This window comes from Moschus berezovskii, chromosome 4 (genome assembly GCF_049115385.1).
Source record: "Moschus berezovskii isolate FMDL1 chromosome 4, NW_MosBer_1.0, whole genome shotgun sequence".
NCBI classification, from domain to species: domain Eukaryota; kingdom Metazoa; phylum Chordata; class Mammalia; order Artiodactyla; family Moschidae; genus Moschus; species Moschus berezovskii.
In genome coordinates, this window is record NC_142463.1 from 88,763,907 (window position 1) to 88,788,603 (window position 24,697).

The window sequence follows — 24,697 nt, forward strand, 5'->3', positions numbered from 1 at the left end:
TTCTTGGAACTCTGTATTTAGATGGGTATATCTTTCCTTTTCTCCTTCGCCTTTTGCTTCTCCTCTTTTCACAGCTACTTGTGAGGAGTCCTCACACAACCATTTTGCCTTTTTTCATTTCTTTTTCTTGGGGATGGTCTTGATTACTGCCTCCTTTACAGTGTCAGAACCTCTGTCCATAGTTCTTCAGGCACTCTATCAGATCTAATCCCTTGAATCTATTTGTCACTTCCGCTGTATAATCGAAAGGGATTTGATTTAGGTCATACATGAATGGTCTAGTGGTTTTCTCTACTTTCTTCAATTTAAGTCTGAATTTTGCAATAAGAAGTTCATGATCTGAGCCACAGTCAGCTCCCAGTCTTGTTTTGCCTCTGCATTTTTGGCTGCAAAGAATATAATCAATCTGATTTCAGTGTCCACCATCTGGTGATGTCCATGTGTAGAGTCTTTTCTTGTGTTGTTGGAAGAGGGTGTTTGCTATGTCCAGTGTGTTCTCTTGGCAAAACTCTGTTAGCCTTTGCCCTGCTTAATTTTGTACTCCAAGGCCAAATTTGCCTATTACTCCAGGTTATGTCTTGACTTCCGAGTTTTGCATTCCACCCCCCTATAATGAAAAGGACATCTTTTTTGGGTGTTAGTTCTAGAAGGTCTTGTAGGTGAGGTCTTCATAGAACCGTTCAGCTTCAGCTTCAGCTTCTTCGCTACCGTGAGAAAGTTCTTTGTGTGCTACTTGATTATTAAGTATTTTAATGCCACCCCTGATTGTCAATTAAGTAGTAAGAACAGAGATGAAACCATATATAAATGTCCTTTTTGATTCTGTAAAAACGTAGATATCTGACATTTTAAAATGATTTGAATGTTATTTTAACCAACAGTTTTGGTTGATAAAGAGAAATACTATCAACGGATTAGAAAGGATTATGCTTTTAAAGCAAAGTTATTCATCTGTTCAACATTACTTACCTATGTAACCAATTTATATCAAGCGCAGTTCTAGACCCTGGGAATACAAGGATGAGTAAACATTCATGGAGCTTATATTTTGTGGAGAAGACAGGAAATGAATAAATAAATAATGTGAAGAAGTGATTGGTAGTTTGTAAAATATAACAGAGTAAAGGGAGAGAATGTGCTCATTTGGGGGCTGTTTAGATAGATTAGTCAGGGAAGGCTGTTTTGAGGGAAGCAGAAACCTGGATGCAGAAGATATTGCAAAAATTTATTCTAGGCAGAAGGAATGGTAAAAGTGAAAATCATGAGTCAGGATCTAGCTCATTGAGAACCAGTTTGGTGTGTTGGAGGAAAAGCAAGAAAGCTGGTCTGACAAGTGCAGAGAACAAAGTGGAGAATAATAGGCATTGAGGGTGAAGGAGGAGGCAGGGGCTGGAGCATATTGGGCCTTATTGCCTGTGAATTTTATTTTGAGTGTAATTGGACATTATAGGAGAGTTTGAGGACAGAGTTGTGACAAGGTCTGATTTACATTTTACAAAATTCATTCCAGCTGCTGAGTGGAAAACTGACCATAGGAAAGGTGAGATCCGAAACATTTAACCATTTGGGAATCTTTTGCAGTGATCTAGGTCTGTGATTTTCAGTGTATGCTCAATACCATCCATTGTGGTGCAAGAAGAAACTGTTAGAGCTGTATATTTATTTTTAAAATCTCTATGAATTCAGTATACATATCTGTCCTGGCACCCACATTCCATCTGTATATTAGCTACATGTCACCAGTTTTGGACTGAGCAAGTGGGTAAATGCTGATGTCATTTACTGAGAAGAGAAAACACAGTAGAGCGAGGTTTGTTTGAGGTTAAGGGTGGGGAAGCAGTAACTCATTTTGGACATTTTGAGATGTCTACTAGAAATACGAGGTTATCAGGTAAGTGATTTACATTTATGACCCTGGAGTCAAGGTTAGAAGCCAGGATTTAGATTAGAGATTGAAATTTGAGAATCATTAGCAAAGAGGCAGTGTACAAGAACTTTGGAACCATCCTGTGTAAATGTAGTTTTCAACTTTGGCATTCACTGTGTAATGGTGGACAAGTTAATTTGACATCTCTATAAAATGGAGATAGTAATAATATGTACGTCACTGGGTTATTGTGAGGATTAAATAAGTTAACACAAGCAAAGTGTTTGAACAGTGTCTAGCATGTAGTATTCAGTGGATGTTAACTGTTACCAATTTATGAATGGTGTTTAGAACTGTGAGGTTAGATGAGATGCCCTAGAGAGTGAATAGGTAGAGAAACCATCCAGGGAAGGAGCCCTGAAGCAGTACAGCCTTTAGAATTCAGGGACAGGAGGGAGGACACTGAGAAGGAGTGGGATAGGAGTCAAACCAGTAGGATGTGGATTCTGGTAGGTTGCCTAGTGAAGAAAATATTTCAGGAGAAGTCATCAACTTGGACAGATTCTGCTTTTGAGGGTTTGCGTAAGATGAGGGACTGAGAATTAACCATTGAATTTGTTAAGATGGAAGTTACTGAAGACGTTGAGAAGTGGTTTCAGTTGAGTAGTGCATAAACACCTGATTGGAATAGGTTAAGGAGAATTGGGAATACAGTATGGACAACATGTATATATATAGACAACTCAGAGGGGTTTGGGTATGAGAGGAAGAGAGAAAATGAAGCGGTAGCTAGAGAAAGATTTGTGGAGTCAAGAAAAGGTAGGAAGTGGGGTGTGTTTGAGGGACTTCCCAGGTGGCGCTAGTGGTAAAGAACCTGCCTGCCAATGCAGAAGACATGGGTTCGATCCCAGGGTGAGAAAGATCCCCTGGAAGAGGGCATGGTAACTCACTCCAGTATTCTTGCCTGGAGAATCCCATGGACAGAGGAGCCTAGTGGACTACAGCCATGGGATCACAAAGAATTACACACAGCTGAAGTGACTTAGCATGCATGCATGCATGGGTGTGTTTCTATGGATTATAAGATGGAAGGTAATATAGCAAGTTTGTATACTGATGAGATTGAACCAGTGGGTAGAGAAAACTCAATGATGTTTGAATGACATGGAATAATTGTAGCAGCCAAGACATTGAGTAGGTAAAATAAGGTGGATAAGTTCAAAGTTGGAGGGGTTAGTCTTAGATATACGGGAAGAGATAGTTCATCCACTAATGAAGGTAGAGAAGATTAATGAAGGTGCAGATAGACGAAGCGGCAAGAATACACAGAAGAACTATACAAAAAGATCTTCATGACCCAGATAACCAGGATGGTGTGATCACTCACCTAGAGCCAGACACTCTGGAATGTGAAGTCAAGTGGGCCTTAGGAAGCATCACTACGAACAAAGCTAGTGGAGGTGGTGGAATTCCAGTTGAGCTATTTCACATCCTAAAAGATGATGCTGTGAAAGTGATGCACTCAATATGCCAACAAATTTGGAAAACTCAGCAGTGGCCACAGGACTGGGAAAGGTCTGTTTTCATTCCAATCCCATAGAAAGGCAATGCCAAAGAATGTTCAAACTACCGCACAACCTTACTCATCTCACACACTAGCAAAGTAATGCTCAAAATTCTCCAAGCCAGGAGGCTTCAACAGTGTGTGAACCGTGAACTTCCAGATGTTCACGCTGGATTTAGAAAAGGCAGAGGAACCAGAGTTCAAATTGTATCATCGAAAAAGCAAGAGCATTCCAGAAAAACATCTACTTTTGCTTTATTGACTACGCCAAAGCCATTGACTGTGTGGATCAAAACAAACTGTGGAAAATTCTTCAAGAGATGGGAATACCAGACCACCTGACCTCCCCCCTGAGCAATCTGTATGCAGGTCAAGAAGCAACAGTTAGAACTGGACATGGAACAACAGACTGGTTCCAAATTGGGAAAGGAGTACATCAAGGCTGTATATTGTCACCCTGCTTATTTAACTTATATTGAGAGTACATCATGTGTTACGCGGGCTGGATGAAGCACAAGCTGGCATCAGGATTGCCGGGAGAAATATCAATAACCTCAGATAGGCAGATGACACCACCCTTATGGCAGAAAGCGAAGAAGAACTAAAGGGCCTCTTGATGAAAGTGAAAGAGGAGAGTAAAAAAGTTGGCTTAGACCTCAACATTCAAGAAAACTAAGATGATGGCATCTGGTCCCATCACGTCATGGCAAATAGATGGGGAAACAATGGAAACAGCGGCAGATTTTATTTTGGAGGGCTCCAAAATCACTGCAGGTGCTAAGTGCAGCCATGAAATTAAAAGGCGCTTTCTCCTTGGAAGAAAAGCTATGACCACCCTAGACAGCATATTAAAAAGCAGAGACATTACTTTGCCAACAAAGGTCTGTCTAGTCAAAGCTGTGGTTTTTCCAGTAGTCATGTATGGATGTGAGAGTTGGACTACAAAGAAAGCTGAGCACTGAAGAATTGATGCTTTTGAACTGTGGTGTTGAAGATGACTCTTGACAGTCCCTTGAACTGCAAGGAGATCCAACCAGTCCATCCTAAAGGAAATCAGTCCTGAATATTCACTGGAAGGACTGATGCTGAAGCTGAAACTCCAATACTCTGTCCAGCTGATGGGAAGAACTGACTCACTGGAAAAAACCCTGATGCTGGCAAAGATTGAAGGCAGGAAGAGAAGGGGACGAAAGAGGATGAGATGGTTGGATATCATCACTAACTCGAGTTTGAGTAAGCTCCTGGAGTTGATGATGGATAGTGAAGCCTGGTGTGCTGCAGTCCATGGGATCGCAAAGAGCTGGACATGACTGAGCCACTGAACTGAACTGAGATAGATTGAAGGGTTTGGTTATGGGAAAATGAGATAATTTTTTCAGAGTGCTTTACTTTTTCCCATAAGAAGGAGGCGGAATCATTAGCTGAGAGTCAGAGTGGGAAAGGGTTTGTAAAGTTTGAGAGAGAAGAAGTGGTGTCAGCTAGGCATTTTGGGAAGTAAGAGAGTGAGTTCACTAGGGAAGTGCAGGTGGAATGTCAGGGAGTTCAGGGGCCCCATCTGAGATTATTAAAGTGATTCCAGGTGGCTGAGGAGGGAAATGTGATTTTGAGGGAATATACAGTGGAAAGGTGGTAGAGACAATGCCCTCTCTGCTTCTGTTTTGAATTCTTTAGTCATGGCCAAGAATTGACCATTGGATTTGTTAAGATGGAAGTGTCTTCTCAGGTTCATGGATATAGACAGGAATTAGTGAAAGTGAATAAGCCAAAAAATAATCATTTCCTTTTTGCCTGTATTCAGTATCTATATCATGCATGGTGTTTCATGTAGATGATGAGTTTGTAGAGGTGTTTATGTTGCCATATCTCCTTTAGAGTGCCTGCTTTACACAAGTTATATCAAGATGGCACTGGGACACTTTCAATGAAGTATATTTGGTTGCTGAAAAAAGTGTGTGTGTGTGTGAAATCTCTAATGGAGAAGCTTTGTAGTTTTTCCTGATAGAAAAATCTCATCAAAGTTTTCCCTGGGACCTGTGGTTTCTGTTAATCTAGAATTATCACTCATGTTGACTTCATACTTTTCAGCTGGATTACAGATGAATTCAAAGTCTGGTTTTCTTTTCTTTCAGGTGCTGGAGAATCTGGCAAAAGCACTATTGTGAAACAGATGAAGTAAGTTGGAACATGGTTTTTTTTTTTAATTTTCTTTTTTTTTCCTTATTTATTTATTTATTTGCATTACAATAGTTTAATATGAATAATCAGAACTAATTAACAGTATAACAATATTTTACAACTGAAATAATTAAAATAAACTATAAAATTACTACATAAAACAGGTCTGATCTAGCTTATTTACTTTCTATAATCTCTTCAGTGCTGCAAAACCATTTATTTCTTTTTCTTTTTTCATGTTTTAATAAACACTTCGTCTTTTTGTATTGTTTTCTTTTTCATCACAATAATAGAAATATAACACCATATATCACTGTAAAACACATTTCCACATAAATGCTGATAAGCACAAAATATTTTTCATCATTTACATTTTAACTGTAATAATATATGGCAGGATTAAAGCTGCATCCATCATGTGTCTAACTAACCTTGCTGTAATGAATATTTTTTTTAAACTTTTAACAATATATAAAAGACTGTGCTGTTTATTTTTTATTTTTTTTTAATCAAATAATCCAATTTTATTTATTTATTTTTTTTCAAGTTGAACAGACTAAATTTCTTTAAACAAACTTACTTATACTCCAGAGTCCTTTAAAAACTTAATAGCATTTATACATTGAAGGTATTTGATTTTCTTGTAACTAGCACTACAAATGCAACAAGCATTTGAAGCAACAAGCATTTGACCCAACAAGTAAAACTTCCTACAGTTCATAACTTTAATGGAACATGGTTTTTTGTAAAACTGTTCAATACATTTCCTCAAAATGCGTACAAGTCCATAGTGTCTTTCATTTTAGTTCCATGGTAATGATTTGTGGTTTTCGTTTTTTTAAAGAATCATTCATGAAGATGGCTATTCAGAGGAAGAATGTAAACAATATAAAGTAGTTGTCTACAGCAATACTATACAGTCCATCATTGCAATCATAAGAGCCATGGGACGGCTAAAGATTGACTTTGGGGAAGCTGCCAGAGCAGTAAGTGTTTCTCATTTCTTCTTTACTTGCTCTTTTTCAGTAGATACAGTTAAACAAAATCTGCTTCATGTTTTAGGGAAATTGACAAGGTGTAGCAAAGTACTGTCTGCTCATTTGAGATGTGTTAACAATCTACTTTAAGAGATATTTGATTACTGCCACAAATATAAATCTAGGAAATGGGATTCTGTGGATATACTGTAGGTTTTTGTGGTAACTTTTATTTATTTGCTGCTTTTGCAGTGCTGTTGACATTTGTAGTAGTAAATGACAATAAATTAAAATGATCTAAAAGAGGTTGTCATGATAAGTAGCTCTGCTTTCTGAGGTGTAGCAATTAAAAACAAATATCAGTCTCCAGGATAAACTTGATAAGGACATGAACACTAAGTCTCGATTTTAGGGGCGATTTTCCGCTATTCAGGAATACTGTATCCTTATACTACACTGTACTATAGGCTATAGAATTGAGTTTTACCATGTCCTAGTATAATTTTTGAAATGTCAGATATTCAGAAGTTGTGTTGATTGATTATAGTACTTATTGGGCCCTGAAAGTGTAGTTTGTAAATTAAGATATTTGATACAGTGGGGAGAGGGCCAAAATGAAGGTGCAGGATTTTTTATATCATCATTAGGAAAATTCCAAGAGAAGGCTGGGAATGTATGGAACACTTTCCTAGAACTAAGGGAGTTATCAGCTGTGTTCTTTGTCATACTTAGGTGCTATGGTCAATAAAAGGAAGTGACTTCGGCAGACTGCCTGGAAAGGCAAAGCCTCTATGTCTGTAAAGTGGCTTAGGAACTCTTCTAAGCAACTGTCAACTTTTCAAATAAAAATTAATATTCAGTAAATAATTGTGAAAAGTATTGGAGGGAATCATAGTAAAAGAATGGTTATAATTGATAATGTTAGACTAGGAAGTCTAGAGGTGTCATGAAGGAAGGGAAGCTGTAATAGGGATTGTAAATTGATTGGAGAGAGGAGAGTAAAAGAAAAAGTGAAGAGGAATGTGTGGGGCATGACTTCGACATTTTTGTAGAAATTCCATATCACAGAAATTAGAGACTCTTTCTAACCCTTTGAGCAGGAAAAATGTGGTGGCTGAGACAAGAATAAATGAAGTTTTTATTTTTGTCTTATTCCTTTCTCTCCTTTCTCTCACCAGCTGAAGGATACAGGCTGTCTTCTTCCTTCTTCCCCACACCATCTACCAGGTTTTTCTCGTTTTCTTTCTTCTTCCTCTCTTTTCTCATTCCTTCTTATCACCCAGCTCTGTTTCTCTGTCATATTTGCTGTGTCCAGTAACTGGTTAGTAATACTCTCCTCCCTCTCTTCATTGGCTTTCTCTCCATCTCAGTTTCTTTCTTTCTTTCTTAGTTTCCCCCTTTTTTCTTTCTCACACTTTATCCGACTCCTTTCTGTCCTCCTGGCCATTCCTTCTCCTTTCCTTTCTTTCCTCTGTCAAATTAGTTGTTATTAATCTTTGGGTCCCATCATTCCTTTGTCACCAGATGCAGTTGACATTCTGTCTTAGAATGTTCAGGCTGCTATAATAAAATGCCACAGATTCAGTAGCTTATAAATAACTGAAATTTATTCCTCATACTTCTGAAGGCTGGAATCCTGAGAACTGGGTGCTAGCATGGTCTGATTAGAACTCTATTCCAGGTTGCAGACTTCTTGCTGTGTCATCACTAGGCAGGAGGGGAAGGGATCTCTGGAGTCTCTTTTATAAGGGCATTCACCCATTCGTGAGGGCACCACCCTGATGACCTAAGCATCTCCCAGAGGGCCTACCTCCTAAAACTATCACTTGGACATTAGGATTTCAACATAGAAATTTGAGGGGGATACAAACATTCACACCATACTAGCCCTCTTTCTTTCATTTCTTTCTTGATCAAATCAGTACCATTAATCTCCAGGTCCTAACACTCCTGTGTCACCAGAAGCAGTTGCTTTGTTAATTCCTCTCATGCCTGCTGAATCACCTAGCCCTCCAGCATCTACTCATAATCTACAACCCTATATAATTTTTTGAAGTTTCTCTTTTTTTTTCTTTCGTATTTAAGGATTTATATTTATAGCTCCTCACTTATCTTTTGATAGATTTTTATAGTTGGTGGGAGGATGAATGGAAAAGCAAAGGGGTGTGGGATAGGTTGCTTTTTCATAGCTGCCTTATAGGTGGACGTATGATGATCACTGAAAAGAGGGACCTCTTTATGAACCTGTAAAAGAGGGTTTATTGTGGACAAGCAGGAGTAAGTCTCTAGAAGGGGTTAAGGGAAAGATATTTCCTCCTAAAACTTAACAAAGTCAAGACAGCAAAAATATGTAGCAGTATCTCTGTTTTAAAGTTTCTAAAATTAGAATCATGGTATTTAAAAAAACTAATACTTATTGAGGTTTTTGAATACTTGCATGAGTGTATGTCAAATTTCAGAACCAAGGGACTGTAAAGTCTTTATTTTTTTAAACTTTTTTTTAATTAAAAAAAATTTAGTTTTATTTTTGGCTGTGCTGGGTCTTCCTTGCTGTGTAGGCATTTCCCTAGTTGCTGTGAGTGAGGGGGTACTCTCTAGTTGTGGTGCATGGGCTTCTCATTGCTGTGGCTTCTGTTGTTGTGGAGCATGGACTCTAGAGCGTGTGGCCTTCACTAGTTGTGGCTCCCAGGCTCTAGAGTACAGTAGTTGTGGTATAAAGGCTTAGTTGCTCTGGCAGCATGTGAGGTCTTCCTGGATTAAGAATCAAACTTTTGTCTCCTGCATTAGCAGTCAGATTTTTTACCACTGAGCCACCAGGGACGTCCCTATAAAATCTTTAAATGTTAAATAAGGCAGTATACCATATATAACTTCCTTGGTGACTCAGCATCTGCCTGCAGTGTGGGAGACCCAGGTTTGATCCTTGGGTCAGGAAGATCCCCTGGAGAAGGAAATGGCAACCCACTCCAGTATTCTTGCCTGAAAGTCCCATGGACAGAGGAGCCTGGTAGGCTACAGTCCATGGGTTTATACCATATACGTAGAAGGACATGCCCACTGTTGAGTACATTACCAGTCTGTGTAATTTTTGAGCTTTTCTCATTCGTCCCTTTTTTATAAAATTATTATCTCTGAAAATAGAGGGGAATATAGATATTCAGTTCAGTTCAGTTCAGTCACTCAGTCGTGTCCGACTCTCCGCGACCCCATGAATCACAGCACGCCAGGCCTCCCTGTCCATCACCAACTCCCGGAGTACACTCAAACTCATGTCCACAGAGTCGGTGATGCCATCCAGCCATCTCATTCTCTGTCGTCCCCTTCTCCTCCCGCCCCCAACCTTTCCCAGCATCAGAGTCTTTTCCAGTGAGTCAACTCGTCGCATGAGGTGGCCAAAGTACTGCAGTTTCAGCTTTAGCATCAGTCCCTCCAATGAACATCCAGGATTGATCTCCTTTAGAATGGACTGGTTGGATCTCCTTGCAGTATAAGGGACTCTCAAGAGTCTTCTCCAACACCACAGTTCAAAAGCATCGATTCTTCGGCAATCAGCTTTCTTCACAGTCCAACTCTCACATCCATACATGACCACGGGAAAAACCATAGCCTTGACTAGACGGACCTTGGTTGGCAAAGTAATGTCTCTGCTTTTGAATATACTATCAAGGTTGGTCATAACTTTCCTTCCAAGGAGCAAGCGTCTTTTAGTTTCATGGCTGTAATCAGCATCTGCAGTGATTTTGGAGCCCAAAAAAATAAAGTCTGACACTGTTTCCACTGTTTTTCCATCTATTTCCCATGAAGTGATGGGACCAGATGCCATGATCTTTGTTTTCTGAATGTTGAGCTTCAAGCCAACCTTTTCACTCTCCTCTTTCACTTTCATCAAGAGGCTTTTGAGTTCCTCTTCACTTTCTGCCATAAGGGTAGTGTCATCTGCATATCTGAGGTTATTGATATTTCTCCCAGCAAGCTTGATTCCAGCTTGTGCTTCTTCCAGCCCAGCGTTCCTCATGATGTACTCTGCGTATAAGTTAAATAATCAGGGTGACAATATACAACCTTGACGTACTCCTTTTCCTATTTGGAACCAGTCTGTTGTTCCATGTCCAGTTCTGACTGTTGCTTCCTGACCTGCATACAGGTTTCTCAAGAGGCAGGTCAGGTGGTCTGGGATTCCCATCTCTTTCAGAATGTTCCACAGTTTATTGTGATCCACACAGTCAAAGGCTTTGGCATAGTCAATGAAGCAGAAATAGATGTTTTTCTGAAACTCTCTTGCTTTCTCCATGGTCCAGCGGATGTTGGCAATTTGATCTCTGGTGCCTCTGCCTTTTCTAAAACCTGCTTGAACATCTGGGAGTTCACGGTTTACATACTGCTGAAGCCTGGCTTGGAGAATTTTGAGCATGACTTTACTAGCATGTGAGATGAGTGCAATTGTGCGGTAGTTTGAGCATTCTTTGGCATTGCCTTTCTTTGGGATTGGAATGAAGACTGACCTCTTCCAGTCCTGTGGCCACTGCTGAGTTTTCCAAATCTGCTGGCATATTGAGTGCAGCACTTTCACAGCATCATCTTCCAAGACTTGAAATAGCTCAACTGGAATTCCATCACTTCCACTAGCTTTGTTCGTAGTGATGCTTTCTATGGCCCACTTGACTTCACATTCCAAGATGTCTGGCTCTAGGTCAGTGATCACGTTATCGTGACTATCTTGCTCGTGAAGATCTTTTTTGTACAGTTCTTCTGTGTATTCCTGCCACCTCTTCTTAATATCTTCTGCTTCTGTTAGATAAAGTTTATTAGAGAGGGATGGGTCTCATATTACTGGGAAAAATACTGGAAAGAATCGCAAAAGAAAAATATTACCGGACTACTTATAATGTAGTTGATTGCTTCCCTTCCCCCTTTACTACTTCTTTATGGATTTGTTTAGCAGTTGCATTCTTCAGTTCAGTCGCTCAGTCGTGTCCGACTCTTTGCGACCCCATGAATCACAGCACGCCAGGCCTCCCTGTCCATCTTACAGTTAATTAAAAATCTCCTGAGACAGATAAATATTAGATTCAAGGCAGATCTGTGTTTATTTTTAAAGTATCTGACAAGCTGGGCTGGGTAGAACAAGCAGTCACAATTCTCACAGCCCTTTCTGTCCTCTTTCTCTCTCACATGTTTTGGTTTTTAAAACTGTAACCACTTAGAAAGCTGTGCCTGTGACTCAGGAAGTTTTGATCAAATCTCTTTGTGGTACTTTCTTTTTCTTCGTCTACCTTTCTTCCTCTTTCTTATTTAGAAGATTATTATACTTCGGGGAAACCTGGAGACTCTGAATTTTTCCTTTACGGATTTATTTCCCCGACTAGACATCCAGACTCCGTAAATGCTTCAGTCTCTTCTTCTTCCTGTTCTTCTGTCTGAGATTTAGGGGGGAAAAAGAGAACAGTGTTGCATTAAACTTGATTAATGTTTTATTCCCTTTGATGTGTTTAAACTTTACCTCTTATCTGTTAGTCTTTTCATTTCTATTTTTATTGTAGGCTTCCTTTAACAGAATGGGGATATATTCCATGTGCCTGACCAGTTTTTTCTGTCAAAGAAATCACGAGTAACCAGCATGGAGATTTGTAGGACAGTCAGGAGAGATCTTTTCAGGGAATGGTGGTATGAGAAGTGGTAGTGGGAGTGAAATCATTCCTCAGCTCTGCTCTGCACTTCTGACTGTAGTGGAGTTAGAAGGGAGGAGACAGGCTTCATTGTAAATTCTCTCAAACTACACTGCCAAGAAAGGTCTCTTTCATGTTTCTTTCTGGAAGTAGTTACCATGTATTGTATATTTGCATGTGTGTGTTAACGAGACACTTATTAAGTCTTCAAGAAATAGGGAATCATCTGTCTCTCTCCCTTAAATGCTTTCCTCAGGACGATGCCCGGCAATTGTTTGTTTTAGCTGGCAGTGCTGAAGAAGGAGTCATGACTCCAGAATTAGCAGGAGTGATTAAACGGTTATGGCGAGATGGTGGGGTACAAGCTTGCTTCAGCAGATCCAGAGAATATCAACTCAATGATTCTGCTTCATAGTAAGTAATTTTTCCCTGTGAAACTAAAACAGAAAGTATCTTGGTGACCCTGTCAAAAAGTTCACTGCCTATTCTTAAGGATATATTTTAGGAACTGACACTCTTAGAATTCTGTAGGATATATTTATAAAAATTGTTTCAGTTTAGGGTTATAGAGCCATTGGTCGTTTTGTGTGGCTTGGAGAAAAATATTTCCTCTTGGAATGTAAATGGGAGACTTGGCATCATTAGAGTAGCTCTGTGGTCATTTATAGTAAATAAGTGAGAGGAGAAAAATCAGTTGAAGCTGAGTCCTGAATTTCTTTCAACTCAGTAAGTTCTCTCTGCCTAAGGGCTTTACATTGATTGCCAGCTAACAAGAGAAGTTAAAATTGTGATATCCCGTTTATGCATACAACTCTCTGTGGCTGGGCTGCACTATGGATTTTTCTGGTACTAGTTACCGCTTAAAAATCTTTTGTCTAGATCACAATAATAGACTTTGTATAGAAGGAGAATGTTGAGTCTTGGGACAAAGTTGAAGCATCTGTTTGTTAAGAAAGTTCTCTGGAGTGTTACATAGTTTTAAAAAATTTGTAATTAATACTTCTGTTAAGCTATTACATGTTGGCCTATATTGCTTCTTTTACAGTGTGTTTATAAGACCTGTATTCAGAATGTGTGGGTTGTTTTCTTAATGTTGTTTTGGGGTCTTGGTGTGCTCTTGTTACCTGTATTCATCTCTACTAAATGAAGGAGTTCTTAGCATTAAGGTATTTTTTCCAATATAATATTCTCCTACTTTTCCTATCATTCTAGCTTAAATTGTTATAAGAAGAAATTAAAACATATTTGAGAAACATATTTTTTAAATGAAAACTTGACTTTAGAAATGTGTCTGGATTCTATAATTCTCTCCGTAGTCATCAAAGCTAGATTGTAATTTTTAAAACATGGATTCAGTAAGCTCTGAATCCTCCATACCTGAAGACACAAGATTTATAGAGTGTTTTTTTTTTCTTCATAATTGTTGATCTAAGCTTGACTGATTCCCTAACATTAATGATGGTATTTAGTTTTGTGCGTGTGTGCATGCTGAGTCGTATCCGACTCTTTGCAGCCCCATGGACTATAGCCCGCTAGGCTCCTCTGTCCATGAAATTTTCCAGGCAAGAATACTGGAGTTGGTTGCCATTTCCTACTAAGTTTTAAAGAGGATCTTTAATGATTCACTTACTATGGTATCAGCTGTTTTAAAAAAAAAAAAATTGGGGGGGCCTGAAATTGTGAAGAATTTAATTTAGCTTTGAAACAGTTTTTAAATTATTTCACTGAACAAATCAAGTTTCTTTGGAGGTATTTATTTGTTTTTGGCTTAGATTAAAAAGAAATCTTTAACTTTTCTGTTTCATGAATGAAAACAGGAGGAAATAAATACTCAATTCTTACTGAACTTAGTAGTTCTTTTTAATTTTAATAATTCAAACAGCATTTCTAATGTCCTGGCAAATGTTTAAACAGACAAACGACTCATTAATTTAAATGTCTGAGGGCTTTTGTTTGGTTGGATTTTTGTACTGTGCAGTGCACAGTTGATTTAGTATTAAATTCCATGAATCTTTATTAAGAATAGTGTTTTCATGTTTTTTAATTGGCTTTCACAGTTACATTTTGGTAGAATTAATACCACTTTTGTGTAGTGTATAAAGAATCTACCTTAATTGTTCTGTGCTCGATTCCCTTTTTTTCCCTCATCATTTCTAAGATACTGAACATCTGATTTGTTCTGCCACTTTAGTGACAGGTACAGATTCTGCTTTCAGCAAGGAACTAGTTTAGTCTGTTGACTTGCTCTGCACGTGGTTGGCTTCATTAGGTAAAAATAAATGTGTATTTTACTTACTTAGTTACCTAAATGATTTGGATAGAATATCCCAAACCAACTACATTCCAACTCAGCAAGACGTTTTGCGGACGAGAGTGAAGACCACAGGCATTGTGGAAACACATTTCACTTTCAAAGACCTATACTTCAAGTAAGTCACTAGCCTTTTTCTAGCTATGCCAAACACAAATATCTTTCCTTTAGTTAGTATATGTTAATCAGGGTATAATTTATCTAGGCAACTTTCTTTGATTCAGAAATTTATAATTATATTCATCTGCTAGTATTTGGCTGTTTTAAGTGAATGGGGGTCCAAGTATTTCTTCTTTCTCCAAATAGCATCAAATTGTTTTTCTATTTGGAGCAATTTGAATTCAAAATTAAATTTGAACTTACGTATCAATAAAAGTAATCATGTGGTTACCAATTTATTTTATCTTTAATTTTATTCTTTTCAGCTGCTTTTTTATTGGAATCACCAAAACAGGTATTGAATGTTTGTTGTTTAGAAGGGTAGCAACAATACTAAAAGGATAGAAAGTAGTGTTTTGGTTTAGTTTATGTGGCTTTGTTCTGGCATTTTGATATTAAAATAGAAATGCTTTTCTCACCAGTGTCAACCGTTTCTTACTGGATCTCACTTCTCTTTAAGTTTAATGGAATGAAGCTAATATTGTCATGGCCTTTGATTAGTGCACAGTATAATGCACTGCTTAATTCTTAATACTGTGTACAGAGTGGAATATTGATTTGGGGTAGAGTTAATTTTCAGAAGTAAGATGATTTATAAACAATTACTGTTTTAGAGAGAGAAAATTCTAGTATTCTAATACAGAGGATTTTCTCATCAGCATTAGTAATTCTAGAATAGGCTTCAGCTTGTCTCTGTGTTAATAGACCTGTCTTTTTGGTTCCTGTTTTCTGCTTTTGTGATCTTTGAGCTTAGGAGTAAACTTTCCCTCTTCAATATATGATGTCCTTTTTAGCTACTTTGTTATGCTTTTATGTAGAATGTGACATTCAGCATTATTGCATGCAAATGTAACTTCTAGCTCAGATTCTCTCAATTTTATTTTCTCTGAAAAAAATTGCTTCATAGAATTCTGTATGCAAAACATAAAACTTTCTTTGTAAACAGAGTTTACATAGAATTCTGTATGCAAAATCCATACAGAGTTTAGCTATTACTAGACACTAGTTGAGGTCTTGAAGTCTTAATACACCAAAATGGATTTGAAACCTGATGGAGGAAAATAGCAGTTCAGCTGAATATTTTTAGAGTAGGAGAGCTGCTTATCATAGTACTGATGAATTTATTAACAAGAATAGCAGAGTCTCCATGGATTATAAATCATGAAACTGTAAAAATGAGATGACTATGCTATAAGATTAGTAATCCATTTATAATTATATGTCATGACCTTTACTTATTTAATGTGGGAAACTTGTTGATGTCATAGTTGATCTTTAGCTAGGTAAATCCTATTGGTCTCTTTATGTCAGGATTAACAGCTTGATCTAATTAAGGTTCTGCACACACTTTATTGTTGGCATATAGTTATCTTGTTATGAAGTACTATTACTTCTTCCTTTTCCTCTTCTCTCTAGGCAAAAACCACTATCCATTTATTCAAACATTTATTGAGCATCTGCTATATGCAAGGCATTCTGTAATTGCTTACTTGCCTCTCAGTTATGAGGTAATGTTTATAAAGTGTTGATGTTAGTGAATGATACTGTAAATGTTAATATGTGTGAAAAGCCCACTTTGGGAACTTCACAGTGTTCTACCAGTTTTACGGATTTTATAGAAAGAAATGGTAGAGCATTCTGAAATTATTGGTGTACCAGTGTGTGTCTGCCCATGAAAGGTCCATGGTGAAATATGTGATGTTAACTTTTCTAAAACTTATGACGTTGTATTAGAGCCAACTTGTGATTACCTCATTTCAGGGGTCAGGACTAAAGTTTCAAAAAACTGTGTAAGAACAGCCAAAAGTGAAAGTTGGATCATGAAGAGATGAGATGACTGTTCTTTTCAAACATGCACTGAAAAATTACTCAACTATGCCTTAAATTTCTCTCAATCTCTATAGGAAATATTCTCTGGAAATAGACACCTGGTCTCTGTAGATCTGACACACTGAACCACCCTGGCAGAGTTTAACCTTAAAACATTTTATCATTGTCATCAAACATATATCTTAAGAGTAGCTATCTATTTGTATACATAACCTCCTTAGACCCTGGTACCAGTTAAAAAGCAAAGCAGTGCAGGTCCTCCTTTTACTGTAGGTGGTACAAGAGGATACTGCTGACAGAAGCAGTTTACTCAGAATATCAAATTAAGTCTCCTGGAAGGGATTAGTGGACTAAAACTAATCAGAAGTGGAACATAAGGTGTGTAAACGGTTTTGAGGCTTTGTTATTATTAATTAGGTTGAGACTTGAAGTTGGAAAATACTGGTTCAGTTTTGTGTTTAGACACTGGGTTCTTAGAGTTCTACCATAGAATATAATTTACTTTTTTCTGCAATAATCTTGAAAATATTTTCCTTAAAGTAAGAAAAACATATCTCAGTTATAACTCAATTTAAAGAAAGAAAAAGTAAGGAAAACAAAATTTTGAATCAGTAGAGTTATGGAAGCAGGATGCAAGTTGGAGATTTATGTTTTTTCATTGTTCTTTTTCTTTTTTATCTATTTTAACTAAAGAGATAAATCGTTTTGAGAAGTAGAGTGGTATTGTGGGTACCAGCTTGGGTACAGGAATTAGAGCTCCAGTCCCCATTTTTTAGTAGTGTTCCCTTGGGCAAAGGAACATATCTGCACCTCAGTTTCTTCATCTGCAAAATGGGGATAATAATGGTACTGACAGGAGTGTTATGAGGGTTAAATGAGTTAATGTACTTAAAGATGTTTAGGGTAGTGTCTGGCGAATGTTAGTTGTTATTTTTACTATCTCAGATTGTTCAAGTATTGTTCAGCTCTTCATTTTTCCTCTTTTCCCCCTCCTTCCTTTAATCTATTTCAGTGCTCACTCTGCTGACTTTTGGCACGTCTGGAACAAGCTTTGATAGAGAGGAGGCTCAGCTGTTTCTCTAAAATGAGAATCTTGATTGTTCAACTTTATTTTCTCATATTGTTCTCTTACATTTAACTACAGATACTTTTTATCTGCTTCTTGTTTGTCTTTTTTTTTTATTATAAATGGGGTTTTGAAAATGCAATAGTGGGAACTTCCCTAACCATTTCAGTTTAGAAATGTGTGTGTGTGTATGTGTGTATGTGTGCCTGACCTTGCTAAAATTGTGCATTCTTTCCCCTTATTCAGGATGTTTGATGTAGGTGGCCAAAGATCAGAACGAAAAAAGTGGATTCACTGTTTTGAGGGAGTGACAGCAATTATCTTCTGTGTGGCCCTTAGTGATTATGACCTTGTTTTGGCTGAAGATGAGGAGATGGTACGTTGGAGCTTCTGGTAAATAAAAGACCTGTCTAATGCAAGCAGGAAATGGAAAATAACTCTTAGGAAGACTTTTTGCATCCATTTACTCATTGAACCAGAACCTAATAGTCTTAATTTTTCTCCTTGTCAGTGAGATTAAATTTTCAAATTATACCCTATTAACTGTAAGGAGATAGGACAGGACATTGAGTATATGGACAGGATTAGGTTTCTTATTAGCCAGTCCTTGTTCCCACTTCCCAAGCTTCAAGAATTATAAAAATAAGGAATGACTCAGCTTTTGTATTATCAGTATCTGACTAGTTTCCATGATTGCCCATCAGTGGTTTTAAAACTTTGTGGTCTGGGACTTCTCTTGTGGTCCAGTGGTTAGGATGCCACACTTCCTCTGCAGGAGGCATGGGTTCAATCCCTGGTCGAGAAACTAAGATCTTGCATGTGTGGCATAGTCAAAGAAAAGAAAGAAACCCTTTTTGGTCTGTTTTTCATTAACAGTTAATCTACTTTTACTTCTTGCTACTGACCTATATCATCCTTTGTTTCTTTTTTAGAACCGAATGCATGAAAGCATGAAACTCTTTGACAGCATTTGTAACAACAAATGGTTTACAGACACTTCGATCATTCTGTTTCTCAACAAGAAAGATCTTTTTGAGGAAAAAATAAAGAGGAGTTCATTAACTATCTGTTATCCAGAATACACAGGTAAAGGGTCATGAAAGATTTTGTTGGAGGTATACATCTTGAATCAAAACCTTCATGACCTTCCTACAGCTGTCATTCATTTTGAATATTGTATGTATCTCCTTGTGGAGAGTGTTCATTTGTAGTGGTATCAACATTAAGCATGTGCTTAAGACCCCTTAAGTCTAAAGTGCTATTCCAGATATAATTATATTTATGATGTTTATATTTCTGTCCTCATTTTTTGAGGCAAAGAAAGAAAAATTTGGTATAAATATATTCACAAAAAACAAGGCTAAGATAGAGTTTTGCACTCAAGAAACTGACATTAGTTATAAAAAGAGAGAGAGACACCTGTAAAGAGTTTCATTTTAGTGTGAAATGTTCATTAATAGAAGAACCAGAGAAGTGGTTACCTCAGTGGGATCAGTGTAATCTTTTTCTAGAGGAAATGACACTTGGAGTGAGAGAATAGGAGGATGAACTAGAAATCATCAGGCAGGTGGGAGAGTAAAAACATTTTAGTAAAAGAAAATAGTATATATAAAAGTATGCAGTTAAAATTGACATGATTTGTCATAAGTGCCGTGACTGGTAAGGATATCAGTGGCTTCAGTTGAATTTAAACCAGCTCTAGATAGGAAAAAAATCTCAGTCTCTTCATTTGCTATTTCAGTGGAGAGCACATCTCATATTTTAGAACAAATAGGGGTGCCTTGCTTAAATAAAAATTGCACTTAATGTATAATTGTGTGAAGGGTTTATGGGTAAAGCTGTGTTTTTGCAGCATTGTGACAGTACCTTCTGCTTTAATATTAAACAGCTTGTTATTTAAATACTGGATCAAAATGGTTGGCTTCAAAATGTCATTAATAAACTAACTTCATGTGCAAAAAAAGAAAAAGACATGGTTTGTTCTGAAACCTAGGAGGAATTTGATATTGCTGGAGCTTAGACTGTGGGGAGAAGTAGTTAGAGAAATGGGCAGGGATGCTTGTAGAGGGCATTGTATGCCATGCTGAGACAGTGGGGAGCTATAGAAGGATATTCTTTGGGATACATGATGTAGTAGAAACTGATTTTAAAAGATTACATAATAGATGCCAATAAAGATGGATAGTAGGGGAGTTGAATTAGTAAGGACTTTCAGTATGCACATAGAAACTTTTGGTGAAGAAATATATCATAGAATTCAGGGACAAGAATGCAGACGGTTCTCAAGAATGCAGTTAGAATTAGGAAATATTGTCAGAAGTCCTGGAAGCCCTTCTTTCCCCATCTTTTTTCTCTCCTATGTCTTCTCTGTTCTTCTCTCTCTCCTTACCAACCTCTCCTGTTCAGTTTATATGATAAAAGTTGGCCCTGTCATGGTTACTGTATCTCCTCCATTTAAAAAACCAGGCGAGATTGGGATTGGTTGGCCCAAGGTTCAGATTGATTGGCCAAAGTTAAGTAAGGCAAAAACCCTTAGCTCAGTCAGCTGAGGTTAGGGTCAACACACGTGAGCGCTAGGGCTGTACCATTATGACCTTTAGATCAGAACTAAGTGTTTCTAGGAAAGGAGACCTCTTGTTAGCTGAGCAGATGCTATAAATGCTTTATATAATAAGGTGAAAGGGTGTAGCTAGGGTAAGGAAATGGAAAGAGTCAAAGGTACTCTTGATTGGTACTTGGTACGTTCCTAAATATAAATTCATTTAGGAATGTTAAATATGAGTTCATATTTTGGAATGTTGGTTTTGAAGTTTCTGAAACATCGTGATAGAGATATTTAATAGATAGTTACATATATGGCCTTGGAGCTTGGGGAGAGGTTAAAGGTTAGTAACAGATACTGATTTGGGATCATGTGTAAATACAACATGAAAATGGATGAGATGACCTAGGATGATAATATAGAAGGAGGAGAGAAGAGAATAGAATGGGAGCAAATACCAGCCTCTGCTGGCAGGAGAGAAATAAAGGTTTGTATTGGATATAAAGAGAAGAATCTGGAAAGCTAAAGTGCCATAAACTAAGAGGAGAGTTTAAATAGTGCGGAGTGGTCAACAATGTCATATGCAGACAAAGTAAATGCATTTTGAAAAAATGTCTTGTGGAGCTAGCAGTTAGAAGATCATTGACTGTTAATGGAGAGCATTATCAGTGGAATGATGAGAGCAGAGCCAGGACCAGTGAGTTACTGAGTGGGAAGTGAAGAAATAAAGACAAGTGTAGCCTCCTCTTGAGCAGCTTAGATTACAGGGGAAGGAGAGATCTTTAAATGTTTATAGGCTTAGAGGTACGATACTAAAGCAAAAGAGAAGTTGTTAAAAGTGGATGTAATTGATGGAGCAAAATTTGTAAGCAGGTGGGCAAAGAAGGAATCAAGAGACTAAGTAGGATGAATGGATAAGTAAATTAGTATATCTGTACTATGGAATATTATTTAGGTATGTGTGTGTGTGCTTGGTTGTGTCTTTCTCTTTGTGACCCCATGGACTGCAGCCTGCCAGGCTTCTATTTAGCTATAAAAAGGAACAAAGTACCAATGCTACAACTTTGATGAATACTATAAACTTTATACTAAATGAAAGAAGTCAAACAGAAAAGGTCACATTTGTTGATTCCTTCTATATGGTATATCCTGAATAGAGACAGAAAGCAGGTTGGTTGGCAGGGAATTGACATGGGGGAATGAGGAATAGTTGCTTAATGGGAATGGGGTATTTTTCTGGGGTGGTAGGAAAATTTGAAACTAGAGAAGAAGTAGTGATTGTATAACGTGGCTGCACGGAATACCACTGTCTTGTAAACTTACTGCATGTTATGTGAGTTTCATTTCAACTTAAAAAGTTGAGATGAAGTTTTAAAGCCCTCTTTTCTTGGGGAATTTAGAACTGCAGCCTCAGATAAGAGTGAGGAGGAAGAGTTGGTTAAGTTTATAGAAGGTAGCCAGATTTTAGAATGGGAGAAAAATCTTAAGACAAGTAAAGGATTGATGTTAATGTTTCAGCTGGGAATCTTCATACACAGCAAAGAGTTGTCAATATCTTATCCATTTTTCGGTAGGGGGTGGGTTGAATTTCCAAGCCCGTTTTCCATTGTCGTCATTCTTCTTGAGAATTTTCACAGTCCTGATTTTCCAGGTATCAGTACCTCTTCCTGCCAAACTAAAATCATGTTTTGGTCATCTGTCTAAATTTTTGCCTTTTCATATTCCTCATGGGGCAGAGAATGGGGCAGCAGAGGGATGAGGTAGTTGGATGGCATCACTGACTCGGTGGACATTAAACTCTGGATAGTGGAGGACAGAGGAGCCTGGCATGCCACAGTCCATGGGGTTGCAAAGAGTCAGACGTGACTGAGTGACTGAACAACAGCAGCTTCTTTAATTTACAGAGGTTCTGTACATCTCAGTAAATCTTATTCAAGCACCTACCAAGCTGTCTTCCTTCCTCTTTTAAAATATTGTTTAAATAATAGTCATTTTTTCCTTAAGCTTTCCTTTGTTATTTAGTCTTCTTTATATATTTGGTTGTTTATATTTTTTTTGTCATGCTTAATGTCTCTGAACATAGCCCCTAATTCTCAGGCAACTGTGTGTTGTCTTTGTTGAGTTTCCTTGGCTCTGCAGCCAATTTCTAAGGCAAAGACTCACAAGTAGACAAGATTGTTTCTGAAGCAGGTGATTAAGAGTGTTAATTTTAAATGTTATTGAAATATGGTTACTTTGGCTAACCCCCTCTTTGAAGAAATAACAGATTTATTGAGATCTTCACATACCATAAAATGCATCACTTAAAAAAGTGTGCAATTCAAGCCCCTTCCCGTTTGCATCTACTATATTACCTTTGTTATTTAAACTATTGCTGTAAGGCTCTGAGGCTCAGCTTTGTTAAAACTGGATGATTTTGAAAAGAGGCATGAGTTACCCTTTTGAATTGTTTATTTCAACATTGATCCAAGGGACACAAGTTCTCTAACTTTTTAAGCAATTGTGTTCTTCTGGAGCTGCATCCTCCTATTTCCCTAGTTTCTTTTTATACTTTCTAAATTTTTTAGCTAAAAAATGCAAATAAAAGGGGAAAAGAAAAAAGGAAAAAAGTTTTGTTTCCTAGAACTTTGTGATAAGTTTATTGACAGATTGTGCACTCAAGAAACATGTGATTATAGAAAAACTTAATGATTATAGAAAAAAAAATCTGTTTATTTCAAGTGGGTTATAGTCCCTCTTTCCATAAGTAAATGGTGATGGCCTGACTTTTGAGTTCAGGCAGCTGTTATAATTTGAACTGAGAATATTGGGTGTCTGCCTCAGGTTCCAATACATATGAAGAAGCAGCTGCGTACATTCAGTGCCAGTTTGAAGATCTGAACAGAAGAAAAGATACCAAGGAGATCTATACCCACTTCACCTGTGCCACAGACACCAAGAATGTGCAGTTTGTTTTTGATGCTGTAACAGATGTCATCATTAAAAACAACTTAAAGGAATGTGGACTTTATTGAAGAGTGTGGATGTTAATAAAAGGTAAAACTTTGAACAGTTTAGTTATAGTGCTGTAGTGATGTCTCTTGACTTTGTAAGCTTTTTCTAATTACAGCTGTTTTTCTTTTCTAGTTATTACGGTGTGGAGTATTGAAACCAGACTTCCTTTGCTGTCTCATTGGGCAGCTGCAAGCATGAAGGGGACCAGGGAATGACAGCAGCATGCAGAATCCTAGCACTCTTTTAGCACAATCTTCTGTATTAGGGAACTCTTAATTGACATGAGATGCTAAAGTCAGACATTGGAATTGGAGCAACTGTAAAGTATGATTTGATCATTGAGATGTGACTTGGATTTCATAGTCTCAAACGTTTAGGGCAGATGTGAAGTTGAGGTGCTGCATTCCAGAACTTCAATATGTAGCTTACTGTTTTTCTTCTTCCCTCTTGACAAACCACCAGTAGTTCATTTTTTCAAGTTTTTTTTTTTTCATCACAGGAAGAATAACTTCACTGAATTTTATTTTTTTTGTGAACGAATCTTTATTAAAACACGATCTTAACTATGCACATGATGTGACCAGATCATCTTGAAAATATTCCTCTTAGTAGGAACTCTTTGTTTTTATCTCTAGGTATGGTCAGAATATAATATTTCCATAATAACTGAATTCTTTTCAGTTATTTGGGCTCTAATTATAGGTTTTTTGGATGAAATTTATGTTACTATCCTTCTCAGAGTACCATTATGGTTTCTAAATGGCAATTACATTGAAGAAGTCTATAATAAGATTCTAGCTCTCTTTTTTGTTTTTTTTTTTAAGCTTGTGGTTGAAGGTTAACCTAGTTTATGCTGATCACCAAATTACTAGATAAATGCTGATGTAGTATGATAAAGTCAGCTTCTTGGATACAGATACACCCAGGGCAGCTGTCAGTTAGAAAAATATATTGCTAAATTCCGAACAGAACCAGTGACTTTGCTGCTACATATCTGCTAAATTGATCACTTTGATTCTTGCTTGTTTGTCTCAGTCATAGGGAGTTCTGTAAAAGATGCCCCATGTTTTCCATCTTCCATTGGCCTTTTCTGTTGAGAAACATCTGAAGTGTATTAAAAGTGCATGCTTTTACTTTGTAAATGTGGTGCCAAATCCCTGTTTGCCATTGTTTTTACTGTAGCAATGTTGATTGTAGTAATCTTTAGTCAGTACCTTGTTTTGCTGAAACTATTGATTTTGGGACTTTTTTCTACTTTGTCGTGTGTACAGATTTTAATCTGTTATAGTTGGCAGCAGTATTAAAATGGTGAGTAAAGAGTCCAGGTTTGTTCCTGTTTGTAATTAGTCCTTTCTGGAAATATTTTCTTCTGCTGTTTTTTGCCCCTGCTGAGTGTGCTTAGGCCTTTGTCTGAGAATGGGTTTAGGTAGAAGGGTTCTCTGCAGGTCTTAAGTCTTTTGATGTAATAGTATTGTTGTTGAGTCTTGACCTGACTGAGGTTGTTATGTCACATCTGTATAAGTGATACACAATCAAAACCCATTTT

General features: G+C 37.4%; 1 protein-coding gene across 1 annotated transcript in view; it reads left to right on the plus strand.

Moving 5' to 3' along the window:
- Nucleotides 1–24,002, plus strand: part of GNAI3 (G protein subunit alpha i3) — a 46,010-nt gene extending 22,008 nt beyond the window's left edge. Inside the window, exons 2-9 of the mRNA XM_055403813.2 lie at nt 5,561–5,603; nt 6,451–6,592; nt 12,506–12,663; nt 14,550–14,678; nt 17,862–17,991; nt 18,548–18,701; nt 22,981–23,193; nt 23,284–24,002. Of these exons, the coding sequence (XP_055259788.1) occupies nt 5,561–5,603; nt 6,451–6,592; nt 12,506–12,663; nt 14,550–14,678; nt 17,862–17,991; nt 18,548–18,701; nt 22,981–23,171 (947 nt within the window). The 3' untranslated portion in view covers nt 23,172–23,193; nt 23,284–24,002. The remainder of the gene's footprint in view (nt 1–5,560; nt 5,604–6,450; nt 6,593–12,505; nt 12,664–14,549; nt 14,679–17,861; nt 17,992–18,547; nt 18,702–22,980; nt 23,194–23,283) is intronic.
- The last annotated feature ends 695 nt before the right edge of the window (nt 24,003–24,697 follow it).